At 47.9% G+C, this 21,339-nt stretch overlaps 1 protein-coding gene across 1 annotated transcript in view; it reads left to right on the forward strand.

The window, feature by feature from the left end:
• Positions 1 to 21,339, forward strand: part of LOC122492842 (core histone macro-H2A.2) — a 59,596-nt gene that overhangs the window by 30,112 nt on the left and 8,145 nt on the right. The window contains exons 3-7 of the mRNA XM_043596533.1: positions 10,456 to 10,562; positions 11,771 to 11,968; positions 13,131 to 13,241; positions 14,747 to 14,846; positions 19,589 to 19,678. Coding sequence (XP_043452468.1) covers positions 10,456 to 10,562; positions 11,771 to 11,968; positions 13,131 to 13,241; positions 14,747 to 14,846; positions 19,589 to 19,678 — 606 coding nt within the window. The remainder of the gene's footprint in view (positions 1 to 10,455; positions 10,563 to 11,770; positions 11,969 to 13,130; positions 13,242 to 14,746; positions 14,847 to 19,588; positions 19,679 to 21,339) is intronic.

Here is a 21,339-nt window from a genome sequence, read left to right on the forward strand (position 1 = left end):
GCGTGTCAGTGGCACCTGGGACTTTTTGACCAACTGAAGTCACTTCTTATTAGCTTCCCCTTGTTACAGATGTATAGAAATATCGTTTATACTTATCATTACTTCAGAATCACAGTAGTTAATAGACTAGATCTTGTTATTTAACGTGTTAATAAAGAAGCCCACGTGGGTATTGAGGAGGGCACTTGTTGGGATGAGCACTGGGTGTTGTATGGAAGCAATGAATCACGGGACTCCACCCCCAAGACCAAGAGCACAATGTACACGCTAATTTGACAATAAATTATATATATTTTTAAAACAAGCACACAGACTATTATATCCCAGATTTTTTTTTATTTAAAAAAATTTTTGTAATATTTATTTATTTTTGAGAGAGAGAGAGAGAGAGAATGAGAGGCAGAGGGGCAGAGAGAGAGGGAGACACAGAATCCGAAGCAGGCTCCAGGCTCTGAGCTGTCAGCACAGAGCCCGATGCAGAGCTCGAACTCACAGACCGCGAGATCATGACCTGAGCCGAAGTCAGAGGCTTAACGGACTGAGCCACCCAGGCGCCCCCCCCAGATTTTTTAATACTTGGAAAATTACATTTCAGTGTAATTGGTTTTCTCCGTCATCCTTTGTATTGTATTTTAGGCATTTAAAACTTTATCCTGACACTCATTAGAGTGGCTAGTAAAAAAAAAAAAATTACAATTATTGATGAGGATGTAAAGAATTGGAACCCTCGTGCATTGCTGGTAGGAATATGAATTGGTGTAGTTGTTGTGGAACACGGTTTGGGATTCCTCAAAAAGTTAAACAAGGACATCAACCAAGAAATCAAAGAAGAAATTTTTTCAAAGTACATGAGAACACAGTGGTCCAAAATCTTTGGGATGCAGCATAAGAAATTCTAAGAGGAGAGTTTATAGCAGCACAGGCCTAACCTTAATAAGCAAGAAAAATCTGAAATAAACAACTTAACCTTACACCTAAAGGAACTAGAAAAAGAACAAACAAACCAGCAGAAGGAAGGAAATAATAAAGATTAGAGCAGAAGCGAATGATAGAGAAACAAAACAAAACAAAAACAAGAACAAAAACCAAACAAACAAACATAGTAAAACAGATCCATGAAATAAGGAACTGGTTCTTTGAAAAGATCAATAGCATTGGGGCGCCTGGGTGGCGCCGTCGGTTAAGCGTCCGACTTCAGCTCAGGTCACGATCTCGCGGTCCGTGAGTTCGAGCCCCGCGTCGGGCTCTGGGCGGATGGCTCAGAGCCTGGAGCCTGTTTCCGATTCTGTGTCTCCCTCTCTCTCTGCCCCTCCCCCGTTCATGCTCTGTCTCTCTCTGTCCCCAAAATAAATAAACGTTGAAAAAAAAAATTTAAAAAAAAAAAAATGAAAAGATCAATAGCATTAATAAACTAGGGAGTCAGATTTCCCAGAAAAGAAAGAGAAAAGACTCAAACAAAATCACCCGTGAGAGGAAAACTAGCAACCAACACGACAGAAATATAAACAATTGTAAGAGAATACTATGAAAAGCTATATGCCAATGAATTGGACAACCTGCAAGAAATGGATAAATTCCTAGAAACCTATAAACTACCACAACCAAAGCAGGAAGAAATAGAAAATTTGAACAGACAGATAACCAGCAATGCAATTGAATCAGTTAACAAAACAAAACAAAACAAAACAAACCTCCCAACAAACAAAAGTTCAGGACCAGACAGCTTCACGAGCGAATTCTATCAAACATTTAAGGAAGAGTTAATGCCTATTCTTTTCACACTATTCCAGAAAATATAAGAGGGAGGAAAACTTCCAAATTCCTTCTATGAAGCCAGCATTACCCTGACACCAAAACCAGATAAAGACACCACAAAAGAGAGAGAGCCAGAGAGAGAGAACTACAGGCCAATATCCCTGGTGAACATGGATGCAAAAATCCTCCTCAAAATACCAAATCCAACAATACATTAAAAAAAAAATCATAGACCACGGTCAAGTGGGATTTATCTCCAGGATGCAAGGGTGGTTCAATATTTGCAAACCAATGTATGTGATACATCTCATCAATGAGAGAAAGGATAAAAACCGTATGGTCATTTCCATAGATGCACAAAAAGCATTTGACAAAGCACAACATGCACTCATGAGGAAAACCACAAAAGAAGAGGGCTTAGGGGGAACATACCTCAACATGATAAAAGCCTTGTATGAATAGCCCACAACCATCATCATCCTCAAAGGGAAAAAACTGAAAGCTTTTGCCCTAAGGCCAGGAACAGGACAAGGACGTCCACTCTCACCACTTTCCTTGAACACAGTACTAGCAGTCCCAGCCCTAGCAATCTGACAACAAAAAAGAAATAAAAGGCATTCAGATTGGAAAGGAAGAAGTAAAACTTTCACTCTTGGCAGAGAACATGACACTCTATATAGAAAACCTTAAAAGACTCCACCAAAAAAGTATTGAAACTGATAACATTGAGTTCAGCAAAGTCACAGGATACAAAATCAACGTACAGAAATCTGTTGAATTTCTTTACACCAAAAATGAAGCAGCAGAAAGAGAAATTGAGAAACAATCCCATTTATACTTGCACCAAGGAGAACCAGATACCTAGGAATAAACTTAACCAAAGAGGTTAAGTCCTGTACTCTGAAAACTAAAACATTGATGAAAGAAATTGAGGAAGACACAAAGAAATGGAAAGATAGCCCGGGCTCATGGATCTGAAGAACAAACATTGTTAAAATGTCTATACTACCCAAAGCAGTCTGCACACGTAATGTAATCCTCATCAAAACACCGACAGCATTTTTCACAGAACCGGAACAAACAATCCTAAAATTTGCATGGAACCCCAAAAGACCCCGAATAGCCAAAGCAATCCTGAAAAAGAAGAACAAAACTGGAGGCAGCACAATCCCGGACTTCAAGCTGTATTGCAAAGCTGTAATCATCAAGACAGTATGGTACCGGCACAAACACAGACACATAGACCAAGAGAACAGAATGGAAAACCCCAGAAACGAACCCACAATGATATGGTCGATTAATTTTTGACAAAGCAGGAAACGATCCAATGCGAAAAACACAGTCCCTTCAACAAATGGTGTTGGGAAAACTGGACAGCTTTCGGTAGAAAGAAGGAGAGAAGAAGAACGCAAAAGAATGAGCTGGACCACTTTCTTACACCACGCACACGCCCTCATGCCCTATTGGCGGGAGTCAAACTGGTGCGGCCACTGTGGAAGACAGTATGGAGATTCGTCAAAAAGTTAAAAATAGAATGACTCTACCATCTAAAAAGTATAAAATCGCTAATTAAAAGGGACGCATGCACCCCTATGTTTACTGCAGCATGATTTACAATAGCCAATGTATGGAAACAGCCCAAGTGTCCATCCATAGATGAACGGATAAAGAAGAGGTGAGATACACACACACACGCACACGCAGAGTGGAATATTACTCAGCCATAAAAAAGAATGACATCTTGCCGTGTGTAACCACATGGATGGATCAAGAGAGTATTATGCTAAGTGAAATAAGTCGTCCAGAGAAAGACAAATACAATATTCTTTCACTCATGTGTGGAATTTAAGAAACAAGACAAATGAGCAAAAAGAGAGAGACGAGCCAAGAAAGACTCTTAATTATAGAGAACATACTGATGGTTGCCATGGAATTATCTTATGACCCAGCAATTCCACTTCTAGGTATATGCCCAAAAGAATTGAAGTTAGAGACTTAAACACATATTTATACACAAACATTCAGGCGGCATTACCACAATAGCCAAAAAACGGAAACAACTCGAGTGTCACCAGACGCGTGGATAAACAAGACGTGGGTCCACGCAGTGGAATATCATTCAGCCATGAAAAGGAATGAAAGTCTGAGGCACCCGGGCGGCTCCGTCGGTTAAGCGTCCAGCTTCGGCTCAGGGCACGATCTCGCGGTTCGTGGGTTTGAGCCCCGCGTCAAGCTCTGGGCCGGCAGCGCGCAGCCTGCTTCCGATTCTGTGTCTCCCTCTCTCTCTCTCGGCACCTCCCCCACTGTCTCTCTCTCTCTCTCTCTCTCTCTCTCTCTCTCAAAAACTAAATAAACCTTGAAAAGAATTTTTTTTAAAGGAATGAAATTCTGACGCATGCTACAGCATGGATGAGGCTCGAAGACTTTGTGCAAAAGGAGATGGAAATAAGCCAGCAGAGTAGTCAAGTGCAAAGAGACAGAGGGGAGAGCGGCAGCTGTAGGGGCCGAGGGGGGCTGGGTGGGATGGGCCTTAGAGTCTGATGGGCATGGAGCTCCCTGTTTAAGGAAGATGAAGGGCAGGAGGTGGATGGCGGTGATGGTGGCCCAATATTGTGAATTACTGAATGCCACTGAGTTACTCGCCTGGAAATGGTCAGAATGGTCAATTTCATGCCACGCCTGTTTTACCACAATGAAAGGAAGAGCCGCCATTATTCTGAGAAGGAGCCCACAGGCCTCACCGGCCTACCAGAGGGATTCCCCTGGCAGAGGGGGAGAGGCCCGAGACAAGGAGCTCATTGGGGAGATGGGGTCCCCGGGGACCCCAGAGCTGGCTGGAGGCTCTGGTCAGGGGGAAAGGGCCCTCCCCAGGCTCCCAGAAGGAGAGGGGCTGCCGGGGACAGATGAGCACACCACCGCGTCCCATCGGCCTCTGGCAGACACCCTCTTCCTCCACGTAGAGCATCACCTTCGCCGACTCTCCAAGCTGAACCTCCTAAGGCAGCTTTTAAGTTGCACTGTTCCGTTCTTACCTCCTGCCCTGATGTCAATAGCAGCGACCTGGAATTTGCCCGCTGATGTCCTGGCAGCGGGCCAGGACAGGGTCGACCAGGCCTGGGTCGGCGATTTCCCGTGGCCAGCTTACCACTCCCTTCAGATTCATGACTGGGGTCTCTGAAGATCCTCTCTCCCCCTCAGTGCCTCAGAAAGGGAACCTAGGGCCACATGAACGGCCGGTAAGAGAAGGCTTGGGGGTGGGGGGCTTACTTAGCCGAAAAAGAAAGTTGCACAAATTTCCAGCTACCCTGGGTGAGAGAGGGCAGTCTGCCTGCCTGATTTCTCCAGACTGGCCTCCTGGCTGGGCCTGGGTTCACACATCACCCCGATGTTAGAGCCATGAGGTGTGTCTAGTCCCCAAAAAAGGAGGTGACACAATCTGGCACGTGCTGGACCGTTCATCTAGAACATCCTTTCCACCTGAGACGTCCCAAGCCTCCCAGAACGGACAGCACATTCATACTTTACTTTGTCGATCTGTAAAACGTTGATCCAGTGCACGTCTCCAATGTTAGCGAGGGAAAATGGACTAAAAAAGCAAGCCCGAAATTCTGGGAAATAATTTTGTTTTTACCACCAATAGATACAATGTAAATGTAAGATGTTGAAAATGAAGAATTGAAATCGTTTTTATGGTGAGAACATGTTCTGTAACATTTTTTAATTGAAAGGATAAATGGGTTTTTTAAAAAGCTTGAATCTCAGGGTGACTTCAGTCATTGTGCCACATAGAAGACCTTCGCTGACATCATTTCAGACAATTGGGACTACCCAGTTAACACAAACACTTTTTTATCTAATGATTTTCATTTATAATATTTATGTTTTGAAAAGATCCCTTTGGCAGCCAGGGCCACACGTACGGTTGTGCAGGTTGTACACTGTGCAAGGGCACGCGTCGAAGGGAGTATCGTTCGCATCACGGATCTCAAAGATTTGTATGTGTATTACGAGCATTCCCGGCAGATGGCAGTAAAGGGTATTGTTCTAGAGAAGTAAAGCATCTGGCAGGAGGAATGTCTTTTTCTAATTTGTACAAAGGCACCTATGGGCCAGCAGTGGCCTCTCTGCCATGGATCTGGAGGAGGACAAAAATGGGGGCGGGGAAACCACTTGGACAGCCATTACAATTATCTGGGCTCAAAGAGAAGAGAGCCTTAACTCAAGTAATGGCAATAGGCGCGGAGAAGTTGGCCAAAGGTGTGTGATTGATTCTCAGGTCTCCGGTAGGAGCTGTGTGCGGATGGTGTGCCGACCCCAAGGGGGATGATTTGGATTTGGGGATGCGGTGAGTTTGATTGACCTGTGGAACACCAGGTGAGGCTGTCCAGGTGACATCACGGCAGGAGGTACAGATCTGATAACATGGGCAAGGGTGGCTCGAGCCATGAATGGATGGGTTTTCCCAGAAGACTGCATGGCCTGAGCAGACCAGAGGGCCCAGATGGTCCTCGGGGTCACCGTCACCTCATGGGCAAATGGGCAAGAAAGAAGGGGCTAAGGAAGGAGACAGCCTTGAAGGAGCAGCCACTCCATGCCCCCTGTCCCAGCCCTACATTTGCTGTGCTGTCTCCCATGTCCTGTGGGCCGGGATGTCTAACGTTGCTTTAGATCCTGGACGAAATGAGAGGACACGGCTCTTCCAAAATTATGTGCGTGATGAGCTTTCCAACATCCCTTTTGGCTAGAGAAATCTTTTTTTTTTTTTTTTTTTACTACCAAATTCCAAGCTGTATTCCAGATGCTTCCTATAGCTGGAGGTGTGACTTCCGAGAATATAGACTTCCGTGGAAATCTCCACCAGTTAACAGAATAATAATCTTCTCACAGAATTTTCAGCAAAACACCTTTGGGCTCTATAAATCCGTTTTTCTTACTGACTGCCAGCAGAAGGGTGCTTGTGCTCTCAAGACCAGTAAAATCACTCGAGAAGGTAACTACTGTAAACAGTTCCTGTGACTATATTTGTCGTAATGACATTGGAAAAATATTAATAGTGATTGTTATTTCAGACATTTAAACCGTGAAGTCCTTGTCCCAAGGCGTGTCCAGACTAAACATCCTGCAGAGAAGAGAACTCCCAGATCTAGATTTTCAGCTGTGTATTATTAAAAAGTTTTTCTCTTTGGGGCACCTGGGTGGCTCAGTCGGTTAAGTCTTGATTTCGGCTCAGGTCATGATCTCACGGTTCATGAGATCGAGCCCCGCCTCAGGCTCTGTGCGATTCTGTCTGTCTCTGCCCCTTCCCTCCACCCTCTAAATATATAAATAAAAACTTTTTTTTTTAAGTTTTCCTAGAAAAAAACCTCTACCTCTGCTTTTACACTAGAGCACAGAATCCAGGTTTTCTCTCTTATAACTGATTTCGGAAGGGCAGGTCCAGAAGCCCAGTGGCCTCCCGCCGAGCCTTGCCTGTGTGCCCCGCGTGGGTCTGCCTGCTGAATCACCGCCCTTCGTCTCTGGCCGAGCTGCCTTTGATTCCGGCAGACTGTCCATCTGTGAATCCAGTGTCCGTGCCTCCGTCTGTCAGGCTGAAAATAACCTGACCCCGGGGGCTTCCCGAAGGCTCCAGATCTGTAAGGCTTCCCATTTAGCGCTGCCTCTCATGCTGACAGCTAATTTGAGGAACTCAGCAGGATGCTTAACGTCTTCCTCTCAGGGCAGGTGACACAGGCCGGAAAGTGATAGTCCAAGATGCTAAATTAAATTCAGTCGCTCAGAAGCTTAAAATTGGGAGGCTCCTTGACCCCATCCAATCTAGAATAGAAAAGAGTGAGTGCTCCTTCCTCCCGGGTGTGGTGAGTGCTCCTTCCTCCCGGGTGTGGTGAGTGCTCCTTCCTCCCGGGTGTGGTGAGTGCTCCTTACTCCCTGGTGTGGTGAGTGCTCCTTCCTCCCGGGTGTGGTGAGTGCTCCTTCCTCCCAGGTGTGGTGAGTGCTCCTTCCTCCCGGGTGTGGTGAGTGCTCCTTCCTCCCGGGTGTGGGACCCCCAAGCTGGGCAGGTGCAGATAACTCCTTTTTATTGGGCAACAACGGGGAGCTGCACATTCACCCTAGAGTCAGAAAAGGAAGCCCATTTGTGAAAGCTTTGTAGCCACAGTTCTCCATGATGCGTACCCTTCTTTTGAGGGAAGGAAAGGGCTGGGCAGCAGCTTGAATGCAGCCAACCAGATGATCTAGTAGGGCATGAATTTCAAATACTCTATCCCATTGTCCCAACAAGTATGCCCACACTTCTCAAACCACGGCCCCCCAGGCTCTGATTCAGAAAATGTCACCGTCACCGTATAAATGGATTGTCGGTAAACACAATATGCATTGCTTAATAATCTGGAAAAGATGTTGTGAGAGTGAATTCGCAGTGATTTAGCGCCTTCCATTATGGAAATTCCATATAAATATTTAACTCTAATGCTTACTTTATTCTAATTTTTTGTTAATCACATTTGCTTAGTTAATACGGCACACTTAGGCAGTTTTTTATTGCCGTAGATTTTTATGAGTGATGGCAATTTTATGCGCTATTTATTTGAAATTAGGTTGATTGTGAAGATTCACACAGAATCGCCTGTTAATTTTAGGGCTTAGCGCTTATGCCATTGTACCAGCAAATTCTCCCAACACACACGCACGCACACACACACTTTGCCGCCACATTATCAGTGAGACAACACATTGGCACATTGCCTCTAGTTTTCTAAGGGAAAGAATTTTTCTTTGAGGGCTCACTAATACTTTTGAAGGCAGACACATTTGATTAGCAGAACATCCCTCTGAAATTGAGGAGGAAAGAAATAGGAGACAGAGGAGGAAGGGGAAAACAAACAGACGGTACGGAACCAAGTCTACAGATTTTTTTTTTTTTTAATTTTGACTAAAAATTGTGATAACAGGGGCACCTGGGAGACTCAGTCGGTTGAGCGTCCGACTTCGGCTCAGGTCATGATCTTGTGGTTCACGAGTTCGAGCCCTACAGCAGGCTTTCCGTTGTCGGCTCAGAGCCTGGAGCCTGCTTCAGATCCTCTGCCCCCCTCTCTCCCCCTTCCCTGCTTGCACTCTCTCAAAAATAAATAAACACTACTTTAAAAATTTAAATAAATAAATAAATAAATAAATACAAATTTTGATGACATGTAAAATAGTTTCAGGAAAATTCTTCTTTATCAACTCTTTTATTTTTTTAATTTAATTTTATTTTCATCTTTTATTTTACCTTTGAGGGAGGGAGACACAGAGGAGGGGCAGAGAGAGAGGGAGACACAGAATCCGAAGCAGGCTCCAGGCTCTGAGCTGTCAACGTAGAGCCAGACACGGGGCTCAAACTCATGAACGACCAGATCATGACCTGAGCTGAAGTCGGACGCTGAACCGACTGAGCCACCCAGGCGCCCCTCAACTCTTTTACATTTATCAGATGACATGTTTCTTAAACGTGCTTAGTCATGCTTAGATCCTAAGGGATATGTGGAAACCCCCCAAGCCCCAAATACCTTCCGTTCCAGGCTTCGTAGGTATCCCTGTTCAGAATTCACTTTCTGGGCTAAGCATATCCTCACCCCACGGTACAAGTTAGTTTTTCCCATCCCTTTCCTTTAGGACAGGAGGGACCTAGGGCACCAAGCAAGGAAGAAAGGGAGATTCTAAAAAGGGTCCCAATGGGTACCAAAGACAGACTTTAACCTACCTCACTATGGCCCTCTCTCCTTAGGCTAAAAGAAACTCAGGTCCTATGTTAGGGCTCTGTATTGGTCGGAATTAACTCCTGCTTAACAAGAATTAACCCCTGTGGCTTAAACAAGAGAGTTTATCTCTGTCCTCATATACAAAATAAGTCTATAGAAGACCGTCCGGGAATAAGGACAGTCTAGTCAGGAGTCACCACCATCATAAGAAACTCCAGTTCCTTCTATCTTGCTCTTCCTCTTGGCCAAATCCAGCCATCACGTCCCCAGTCGGCCAGCAGAAAGGGAAGAAGGTACATTCCCTTCATTGATGGGCACTTTTGGAAGCACCATACAGTATAATTACTTGTCTTTCATTGGCCAGAATGTAGTCACATGACCACAGTTCTCAACAAGGGAGGTTGGGAAATCCTGTCTTCCTTCCTGTGTTTATGGGCTCAACAAAAAAAATCAGAGGTCCAAATATTAAGGAAGATGGCGCAGAATTAATGTCGAGGGCAACTCGAAGACTGCCACAGGATCATCTATCAGGTCTTGCTTAAATATCTTACTCATCTGGGGCGCCTGGGTGGCGCAGTCGGTTAAGCGTCCGACTTCAGCCAGGTCACGATCTCGCGGTCCGTGAGTTCGAGCCCCGCGTCGGGCTCTGGGCAGATGGCTCGGAGCCTGGAGCCTGTTTCCGATTCTGTGTCTCCCTCTCTCTCTGCCCCTCCCCCGTTCATGCTCTGTCTCTCTCTGTCCCCAAAATAAATAAATGTTGAAAAAAAAATTTTTTAAAAAAATATATCTTACTCATCTGGAACCTGAGTTCTTTCCAGCATTCTGGATTTCTTTCCAGGCCCAGACATGAGACTGACAAACGAATAAATGTGATCCAATTCAGACACCATTTCCAAAGAAAAGCTCCAAAAAACCTCAGACCCCATTCTGTAGATTGCCTATTAACTCCCTCTTGTGATTTCAGCGGAAATTCTAGAGTTGGCTGGGAATGCCGCAAGGGACAACAAGAAGGCCCGGATAGCCCCAAGACACATCCTGCTAGCGGTTGCCAACGATGAGGAACTCAATCAGGTAGGTCTGTCTGAAGCATGGACACAAGCCACAGGATGGGTATGCCAAACACCCTGTTGCATGCGGACCCCGTTGGTTATAAGTCATTCCTGCTACAGTTCCCAATCACATTAATACAACAAATTTTCCAGATCATGTAAGAGATGAAGAAATCCCGCTAGCTATATCATTCAGATAGAAAATAAAATTGCCTCTGGAAACGACCCATTATATATTTGGGTCTTTCCAGACCTTCCTGTCCTCTCTAAAAGCAAGCTCTCCGAGTAGCTGGGGAAGGTGCCGTGCATATATGTTGTTCATGATTTCTTCGCGCAAACATCGTTGACAACTCATTCTGATGAGGGCAGGAGAATCTTCTCTATATTACGGAACTAACTCCAAAGTTGCCGTGAATGCCTCTCCCAGGAAGTGCTAGACAGTCCGTAGATAGTCCAAGAATTTGTATTCTAATCTTGTTCTTTTCAAATTGTGTGTGATGTGAAGAATCAGTTCTTATCTCCAATCCATCGTGGACTGATAATTTCCAAAAATACAATAAAAAAATAATCGCTAGAAAAGTTTTTAAAAAACAACATACCAACCACAAGCCACAATCTTTTGGTATTAGATGCAATAGATCTATGATACCTCTGTCAGGTTGCTGTAAAAGTTTCTGGACTCTTCCTTGCAATTCCTGTATCTCTCTTGACCCTGACAGTAACTCTTAACTGTCCATGGACCCGCCCTGGTTGTAGACCTTGTAGACAGGCACTACTTGGGGATGTGCAGAGTATATTAATGCAGTAGTACATGTCAATTGTTTAGAAAGTAAACGTATTAATTGAGAGGTGCATGGTCAAACACATTTTACTGATGGAATGCGTGATCAGGAGTGTGGAGGTCTGTTGTTAACTGGGTCTAGCCCTAACATCGACCTTTGAACCCAGTTTTGTCAAGCCGTGCTCCCTCCCTGAGCAACAGTCCTGGTTTCAGCCTCCTTACCCTTTCATCTTCCCTTGTTGGTTTTGCTTTCTGTATGAGACATAGGATGCCATGATACCTACAGAGACTCGCTCTACCAGTGGAACAGGAAAGCTAGTTAAACCACCCATCATGCTTTGGGAAAGCAAAGACCAGATTTAACACTTGTTTTGCCATCCGTTAGAACTGTATTAAATCCAGAACCAGCAAGCTCTTGGCTGCCCGAGCTCACGCGTTTCTCTCTTCAGCTGCTAAAAGGAGTGACCATCGCCAGTGGAGGTGTCCTACCCAGAATTCATCCCGAACTGCTGGCCAAAAAGCGAGGGACCAAAGGCAAGTCGGAAACTATCCTCTCCCCTCCCCCAGAGAAAAGAGGAAGGAAGGCGGCGTCAGGCAAGAAGGGAGGCAAGAAATCCAAGGCTGCCAAACCACGGACGTCCAAAAAGGTGAGCCTGGGTTGCCTGTGTGAGCCAGGGATGCTCAGAGAACAGGAGAAAGTTGAAGCATCCAGAGTCCCCATCATTGTTGACGGGTTGGGGGCTCCCCCCACTGGGAGAAAATAGCAAAGGGCCTCTGAGACTAGAGCTTAAATCACCAAGCAGGGACTACTAGAGGTTTCCAAACCCAAAGCATGGGTGGCCTTCATGTTTCCAGATGCTTCCACTGCCCCTGACAAAATCGTAAGGGAGAGATGATAGCCTGGAACTCTGCTTTGTATTTCTCTTCAGAGCTCCAGTCTGTGTTTGTCACAGACTGTCTGTCTCCCCCAGATGGTCGGCTGGGTTCAGCCAGTGGGATTTCAGGCGTTCAGGACAGCCTCGTGTGCCAGGTAGCTATAGCTCGGAGATGCTTTCATCAGCTGGCCACCACGATAAACCACTAGCCACGTGCGGCTCTTTGCATTTGAATTCATTAAAACTAAATCAGAGTAAAAATTCAGTTCCTTGGGGGGGCCTGGGTGGCTCAGTCGGTTAGGCAGCAGCTCAGGTCATGAGCTTGCCGGTTGTGAGTTCAAGCCCCGCATTGGACTCTGCGCTAACAGTGTAGAGCCCGTTTGGGGACATTTTAAAACAAAATTCAGTTCCTTGGTTGCGCCACCCACATTTCAAGTGCTCAGCAGGCAGAGGGCATTTCCATGCTCACAGAAAGTTCTAGTAGACAGCGCTGCCACAAAGGTCATCAAATTTCCATTCCGCAGACCTCCGCGATAACACAAAAGATGTCTAGGAGTTCACGCCACTGCCTCTGTGCCCCAAGGAAATCCTGGGGAGAAGGGAGGTTGAACAGTGGGCTATGAATGACCCCACTTGGTTCCGATGCTTGCCATCTTAAGCTGCAGGCGTTGCAAAGAACGACAGTGTGCCTGTGTCCAGTCGGAGGAAGGACTACACATGCCTGTGGACCTCTTGAACACAATTTACTTTGGGCTACGCCCTTCTCTTTCCCTCCTATTGCTCCCTTGCGTCCCTCCATCGAGGACGGCGGAACATAACACCCGCCACCTCCTTTCATATCCAAGATGGTGATAGCCATAGGGAGGGCTTGATAAAGCCACTCTGGGCTTTTCCTGAATTCTCTCCCACCTGTCCTTCTGATTTCTACCAACAGTCCAAACCAAAGGACAGCGATAAAGAAGGAACTTCAAATTCCACCTCCGAAGATGGGCCGGGGGACGGATTCACCATTCTGTCATCTAAAAGCCTCGTTCTAGGGCAGAAGGTAATAAAGAGAATTGTCATGTGCTGCAGTAAAACACTGTTGCATTTTTATAACCTACCGTTTGCAGGCAATGATGTTTCCTTCATCCCTCGTTCCCCTAACACGACTTTCACTCCGGTCTTGAATTATTCACGCTTACACTAAAGAGCTATGGCAGCGTCTACATTGTGAGAGTAAACAAACGCTTTAGTGCCGAGAATTATTCATGCCGGCGCCGGTCAGCCAAAGGTAAGCATAGGCCATCTTCCCGGTCAGGCCATAGAATGGCATCGTGGCCGGGAACTCCCCAGCGCCCCATTCATTTCTGCGCCTGCCCCACACATCCTTAGCTAACCTTCTCAAACGACTCTGGGAGGCCAGCCTTGCGTGTTTCGATGTAATGTATCAGGGCAAGAGAATAGAGATCTACGTTTCCTGAATATCCCTGGTGTTAGAAATGAATCATTTGCCAATAATTCAGTCTGTTTGCCTTTCTGGAATGCAGAAAGAGGACAAGCGGGCTATACATCTGAACAGCCTTCAGCAGCATAGCAGCAGCCCAGACGGACATGCAAATAATTCATTCCCACTAGCATACAGTTTACGGAGCACACAATTTATCTACCAAGTCAAATGGGGCTGAAATAAGATACACAAGGCAACAGTCAGTTAATCATACCTCTGGTGGCTGAGTGTTCACAGCCTGATAATAGGATGCACTTCTAGAGAAGCCATTGGGAAGAGCGTGTTACAAAAGAGTGTGTATGTGGTGGGTTCCTAATTCTTCACTGGCGAAAGCAGGAAAGCAAAGGTGTGGAGCTGAAGTCCCCTCCAGGGGCTGGCCGCGGTCGCATGGTAACTGGCCTTCTCTGGCTTGTCTCAGGGGAACGGAACTGTCACGCTCGCACGGGGAGACGAGGGAAAATGTTCTGCATTCCACTGAGTTATGAGCGCGCAAGGCGGCCTGTCACAAGCGTAGCCCTAAGAGTGTGGTCCCCAAAAGGCAGGGTGGCCAGACATAGGCAGGTTGGAATCCTAGAGCCCGCCACTATTCTCGAGCCAGGTCGTCGGCCACGCATCCCTGTCCCCGGAGGGGACATCAGGGTCGTCGGCCACACGTTCCTGTCCCCTGCTCTGGGAAGAATGCAGGGGCCTGAGGGGAGCCAGGGAGAGCCATCCCGGGCTTCCCTGGCGGGAACTGCTCAGACCACATGCCACCAGACGCCAAGGCCATCTGGACTGGGAAACGGAGGCATAAGCTAGAGAGAAAGGAAGAAACAGGGAGGGCCCATTCCTGCTCCCGGAAGAGGAGACAGATTTGATGCTCAGTGTGACAGTCAAATCCACTGGGCTCAGAAGAGCTTCCGGAAGACCAAACACCCCGAGACGGTCGCTCCCACCGCGGCCCTTTATGGTGACAATTCAGTGTAAATAACTGAGAGAATTAACAGATGGGAGGTAAAATATGAAGACTTTTAATAGGACTTGATCTCTCCCACACTCTCCGTCTTTCCTTCCTGACGCAGCTCTCCCTGACCCAGAGTGACATCAGCCATATTGGCTCCATGAGAGTGGAGGGCATTGTCCACCCAACCACAGCCGAAATTGACCTCAAGGAAGACATAGGTAAGGTCCTGAGAATTCGGTAGAGGTTCCAAAGGCGAGCCCACTGTTCGGGCAAGTTCTTGTGAAGTTGGCCGTGGTCGACCAGATCTCCTCGACTTGGGGGACCACATCACACTCCGTCCTTGGGGTGTAATTAGACGGCACTACCAGAAAGTAACTAATTTTGTCTTTTTTTTTTTTTCAACGTTTATTTATTTTTGGGATAGAGAGAGACAGAGCATGAACGGGGGAGGGGCAGAGAGAGAGGGAGACACAGAATCGGAAACAGGCTCCAGGCTCTGAGCCATCAGCCCAGAGCCCGACGCGGGGCTCGAACTCCCGGACTGCGAGATCGTGACCTGGCTGAAGTCGGACGCCTAACCGACTGCGCCACCCAGGCGCCCCCTAATTTTGTCTTTAATCTGGGTATATTTTTGAAGTGTTCGCGGACGCATCATGTAAAAACAGATCGTTAGTGCACAGCTTGACAAATTTTCCTCCCAGTGAACGTGTCTGTGTAACCGGCACCTTGATCATGAAGCAGAACCCTATCGGCGCCCCAGAATCCCCTCCCTTCCCCATCCCTCGTACCATTCCCTCCACGGGTAACCGCTGTCCTGTCTCCTCCCAGCACAGACGGCTGCCGTCTGTTCTGGACTTCATATAAATGAAACCATGCGATGCGTCTTTGTTCGTATCTTTTGCTCGACTTTGTATCTATGAAACACGCCCGTATTGTTGGGCGTGGTTGCAGTTCGTTCATTTTCTTTGCCGTGCGGTATTCCACTGTAGGAATACACCAGAACGTAGTGACCTTCCACCATCGACAGCGTTTGCATAGTTTCTACTTTGGGCAAGGATGCGTAGTGCTGTAAACATTGTCGTACGTGTTTGGGGTAAACCTCCACATTTATTTTGAGCCTAAAAATTAAGAACACCTTCGGTAAAAAGGAAATGGACATCTGGAGAAAGTTGTCTGTGAGGCTGTGTGTTGAGTTACTTTACCGGTGGATCACAGCCTGTCCCGCGGGTGGTGGAAGGGAGCTGTTCCCCGGGCGAGCTGGAGGAACAGGGAGGGCTAAGCTCTCAAGGGCACTAGAAGTAATGGCATTCTAAATGGTCACCACCTTATCCACTTTTACAAGACAGAAGTGCCTTAAACCCTCCATTGAAAAAAGTAAAGAAAGTGAGCAAAGAAAGGTCTTTGTCCCTGGGATTCAGGGCTTGGGTCTCAGCCTTGGGTTGGTAGGACTGGTGGCGGGGGGAGGGGGGGTTGCCCAGGCCACTGGGCTCACTTAGGTGTCCCCAGGGGCATCAGAGGCCACGTGCTTTGCTGAGAAGGAGATAGGACAGCCTCGGGGCTGGGGGCAGGGTGAACCACAATGCAGAGAAACAGGACTTCTCTTCTATATAGAAACTGTAAAACTTCCTTCTTCGTTGTTCAGACCCAGCCCAGGCCTTGTCAACTGCCCTGAACTCCCCCATTGTATGCAAAGACTCCCCCCAGTAGCCTTAGTCTTAATCTGCTTCAAGTGCAATTCTATCATTTCTAGAGTTTGCATTTCTCTATCAGGAAAGCAATCACGATAGTTTTCTTTTTTTAAGTGGCAGGGTGGTAATAGGGTACAGAGAACACTGATAATGGGGCAAAAACTCAGATCGCAGCAATAAGGCTTCTGGGGTCCGGATGCGTCTGTGTCCTAGATTTTACCCATTACCTCCGAGCTGTGTGAGTTTAGGCAGATTCCTCAAGCTCTCTGAACCTCACTTGCCTCCCCCTATAAGTGAGGATAACCATAGCCCCCATGTCATAGGGACAGCGTGAAGGTTAAATAAGGTAACACACGGATGAGGCTAGCACAGTGCCGGGCTCATAAACATTTGATAAATGATGGTCTTTTTTTTTTTTTTATTGTTGCTGTACTGTTTAGAAGGAGTCCCTCCTGTCATGATTCCATTTTCCACGACCATCACCCAAACCAATCACCCCCTGCAGATAAGACCCCGATTTAGTCGTTTTAAAGCACTGTGTGTCGTTCCAGAAAAATTCGAGCATACACAAAAATAACGGAAGAGCATGACGAAAACCCCATACACCCAGTTGCCCGAGCCTGCTCTCATGCTACCCCGCCCCCACCCTCCAGACGTCATCGTGTCTGTGGGCTCTTCGGAATGATCGGGGCTAGCATTTCGACAGCATAACTTTTCGACATGGTACCATCATCACAGCTAGAAATAGTAGTGTTGTCGCATCCCGGTCACTGTTCACATTTCAGTTGTATCACAAACACCAATTTGTTTGTGTTTTTAATTTTTTTAATGTTTATTTTTGAGAGAGACAGAGTGTGGGGACGGGGGGGCGGGGGGCAAGGAGAGAGGGAGACACAGAATCCGAAGCAGGCTCCAGGCTCTGAGCTGTCAGCACAGAGCCCGACGTGGGGCTCGAACTCACGGACCGAGAGATCATGACCTGAGCCGAAGTTGGACACTTAAACGATTGAGCCATCCAGCGGCCCCCAGTTTGTTTGTTTTTTTAATGTGTTTGATTCAGGATCCAAGTAAGTCCACGCATCACAATTAGCTGATGAATCTCTTATATAGCTCCTCGGTTCCCCTTTCATATCTTTTCCCTCTTTCTCTCTCTCTCTCTCTCTCTCTTTTTATTTCCAGTTTATTTTTTGAAGAAGCTGGGCCATTTGTCCTGTAGGGTTTCCCAAGTCTGGATTTTATGGATTACATGCTCCTGATGCCATGAAACATGTTTCTTCTCTGTTCTTCTTATAAATTGGTAGTTGGATCTAGAGTCCTAATGAGATTCAGGCTCAAAAATTGGGGGTAAGACTATTTGGTCAGTGATGGGATATTCTACGTCAGGAGGCGGGTGACTCCCACTGATGCTCCTTCTCCAGGTTTGTCCGTTCCTTAGGGGTTGTGTGGGTGGGGCCATATCTTAATTCTAGCATTCCTTCCTTTCTTCACTGGAATGCTTCCATAGAGAGAAAGTCCCCCCATCGACATTTCAGGTTGCTTTGTGCTTGGGAGTCTTTGGGGAAGAGGGTGGGCTCGCCTTGCCTTTTACACGCTCCCATCTGGCCCTTGGCCCCAGTGCAGAGTGCAGGTGCAGAATGCACCTGTTTCCGATGCTTCTCGGCACGTATGGGGCCGCTGGCTGCGGGTCCTGGCCTTCTCCAGGCTTCTGTGACCCAGCAGATCAGCACTGGCCGGGAGTCTGAGGGCCAGGAAGGAGACTCTGAAGGCCCAAGATTACCATTTCCAAATTGTATCGCTGAAACCCAAGCACCTTCGTGAAGAAATCCCCGCCCCTTCCCAGCCCCAGTGGAAACTGACTGCTGGAACAGGCACCTTTCCTCCATAACCCGCACAATGCCCTGCGGCTCTCCAAATACGCCTGAGGGTGCGGGTGGGGAGTAGGAAGCTCCCTCACCAGCTCCCACCATCATAACCGTGAAGAGAGAGCTGAGACTTGCCCCAGACAGCGCGATCACCAAGTTCATTAGAAGATGAAAACACGTGGGGGGAGAGGCCTCATCCCCCACCAAGGGCAGCAACCACCTAGCATGGACAAGATGCCCTACGTCATCTCAGAGGCATGAGGAGCCCCAGCGCCCAGACGCGGGGTTCCTGCTGGCTAGAGGTGGAGTCCTGCCATCCGTTGAGGGGGTCCACTTGGCCTCCGCGGAAGCACAATCCTGAAATACCGAGTAGAGAATTGTCCTAACATCAGAGACCCAAGGGCTCTCCCATCAGAAAGGTCCTTAGAGGGGCGCCTCTCAGAGTTGCGTGTTTCCATTGAAAACCCAGGCCCAGGTTGGTGGAACACCACCGCAGGCTGCCCTGACCTTGTCTGGCCTCTGCCCACCAGACTCACTACACACAGGTGGTGGTGAAATGGGATTGGGACCCCTGGAGTCTGCACCCAGAGGTTCCTGCTGTCACCTCGGGCCCGGCACCAGGCTTAGGACCTGGTGCATGGTCTGTGAGATGCGCCCCCGTGTGGGCCTTCGAATCACCAAGGCACTGAATTTAACCAACACAGCGTGCGGTCCTGAACCCAGAGATCAGAACACCGGAGCCGCTATTTTTTTTAAAGTTCACCTTTAGGGGCGCCTGCGTGGCTCGGTTAAGTGTCACTCTGGGTGTTGGCTCAGGTCACGATCTCACGGTTCCTGAGTTCGAGCCCCGCGTGGGGCTCTATGCTGGCAGCTCGGGGCCTGCTTGGGATTCTCTCTCTCTCCCTCTTTCTCTGCCTCTCCCCTGCTCACTCTAAATAGATAGATAGATAGATAGATAAATTCACCCTTAGTACAGCATAGGGTATATAGGCGATGGTATTGTGACCGTGCTGTATGGTGACAGATGGTGGCTACCCTGGTGGGGAGCACAGCACAATGTGTAGAGTTGTCCAGTCACTATGTTGCACGCCTGAAACTCACGTAACATCGTGTGTCAACTGTACTTCGATTTCTAAAAATCACCTTCAGGATTCATGTCGTGAGACTGCTTATGGCCAAATCACCCCTTAAAAAGGCCCTTTGAAAGAGTTTGCTAGAATCTAAGCCCTGCTGGACAGAAGCCCAGAGACCCCTGCCAGCAGGGACCGCTGGCAACCCGACTGCAAAGTGGGATTCCTGCTTTGCAAGTGCGGTTGGTTATCTGTTTTCTGGCCTACTGAAACTATGCGAAACAGTGTGACCGGTGACTTTGAAAAGGACAACAGCCATGGCTTCCCTTGTTCTCCGCAGGTAAGGCCTTGGAAAAGGCTGGCGGGAAAGAGTTCTTGGAAACGGTAAAGGAGCTCCGCAAATCCCAAGGCCCTTTGGAAGTCGCCGAAGGTAAGCGCGGCGTGGCGCCCGTGTTCCCGGCACCGCCTCGCCACCCTCCCCGCCAGCGCCACATGCTTCGCGCATGATCAGTTTGCCGAGCAAAATAGGCCTCAGCGAGTCAGAGAGTCGGCATCTCTCAGACAACTCGCGCAGGCCCGCGTACATCATTTCATGCACTCTGGGGACGACAATGGGTCTGGAGAGTTCAAGGCAATTAGCATCAGATCACCCCAGAATGAAGCTGTCGGGTAACTTACACTCATCATGCTATCCTACCATCACCACTGTCCAACCCCACAATTCTTCTGTCACCCCCAGTGGTGACTCTCTTCCCCCTCCGCCAGCCCCTGGCAACCCCCAGTCCGCCTTCTGCCTCCATGGATTTGCCTGTTCTGGACATTTCACGTGAACAGAATCACGGGTCATGTGACCTTTGGTATCTAGCCTCCCTGACTTAATATAATCCTATCAAGGTTCATCCACGTTGTAGGATGCATCAGTGTTTTGTTCCCTTTTTAGGGCTGAATAATATTCCATTATGTGGACCCATTTCATCAGGTGGGTTGTTTCTACCTTTGGCTCTTGCAAAGAGAGCTGCTGTGCGTGAACACTGTTGCCCAAGTTTTTCAGGGATATTGGGTAACTTTTTGACAGGTGGCTCCAACTTCAGATCCTTGTCCCCCCAATGTACACACACATCACCTCCGGGCACCGCGTACTCAGTGCCAAGTGCTGTCCCGATGCCAGGGCTCCGAAGGCAATGAAACCCACTCCTGCCCTCAAGCACTGGACGGTCCAGGAGGAGAGACAGACAACATAAGAGGGGCACAGGGAGGGAGCCATGCCCTCTGGCGCTGGGGAGGCTCCAGCGAGGGTGTAAGAACCCCTGGGGGCAGGGACGCTGGGCGGTAAGGGCATCGTGTGTGACAAGGCCCGGGTCCTGAGCCAGCGTTTGAGAGTTTAAGCTGGGCCCTGTCGTGATCAGATCTGTTGCCAGAAAAGTAATGGGGCTATGTGGGATTTAAGAAACAAAACAGATGAGCTCATGGGAGGGGGAAAAAAGAGAGGGAAGCAAACCAGAAGAGAGTCTTAATGATAGAGAACAAACTGAAGGTTGATGGAGGAGTGGGGGGCGGAGATGGGCTAAACGGGTGATGGGCACGGAGGAGGGCACTTTTTTTTTTTTCAACATTTTTTTATTTATTTTTGGGACAGAGAGAGACAGAGCATGAACGGGGGAGGGGCAGAGAGAGAGGGAGACACAGAATCGGAAATAGGCTCCAGGCTCTGAGCCATCAGCCCAGAGCCCGACGCGGGGCTCAAACTCACGGACCGCAAGATGGTGACCTGGCTGAAGTCAGACGCTTAACCGACTGCGCCACCCAGGCGCCCCGAGGAGGGCACTTTTTGGGATGAGCACTGGGTGTTGTATGTAGTTGATGAATTACCGAATTCTACTCCTGAAACCGATATCGCACTGTATGTTAACTAGCCAGAATTCAAATAAAATTTTGAAAAGAGAAAGGAAAAGAAAAGAAAAGAAAAGGGGCTTCCAGTCAAGAGAAAACGTGAGTCCTCCCTTTCAAATTGCACCTACCACTCCCCATACATAGAGCAATGGTAGAATTTCACACTTAAAATTGTGAGACAGAGCCGCGTGGAGATGTGAG

This window comes from Prionailurus bengalensis, chromosome D2, assembly GCF_016509475.1.
Source record: "Prionailurus bengalensis isolate Pbe53 chromosome D2, Fcat_Pben_1.1_paternal_pri, whole genome shotgun sequence".
In the NCBI taxonomy this organism is placed as follows: Eukaryota; Metazoa; Chordata; class Mammalia; order Carnivora; family Felidae; genus Prionailurus; species Prionailurus bengalensis.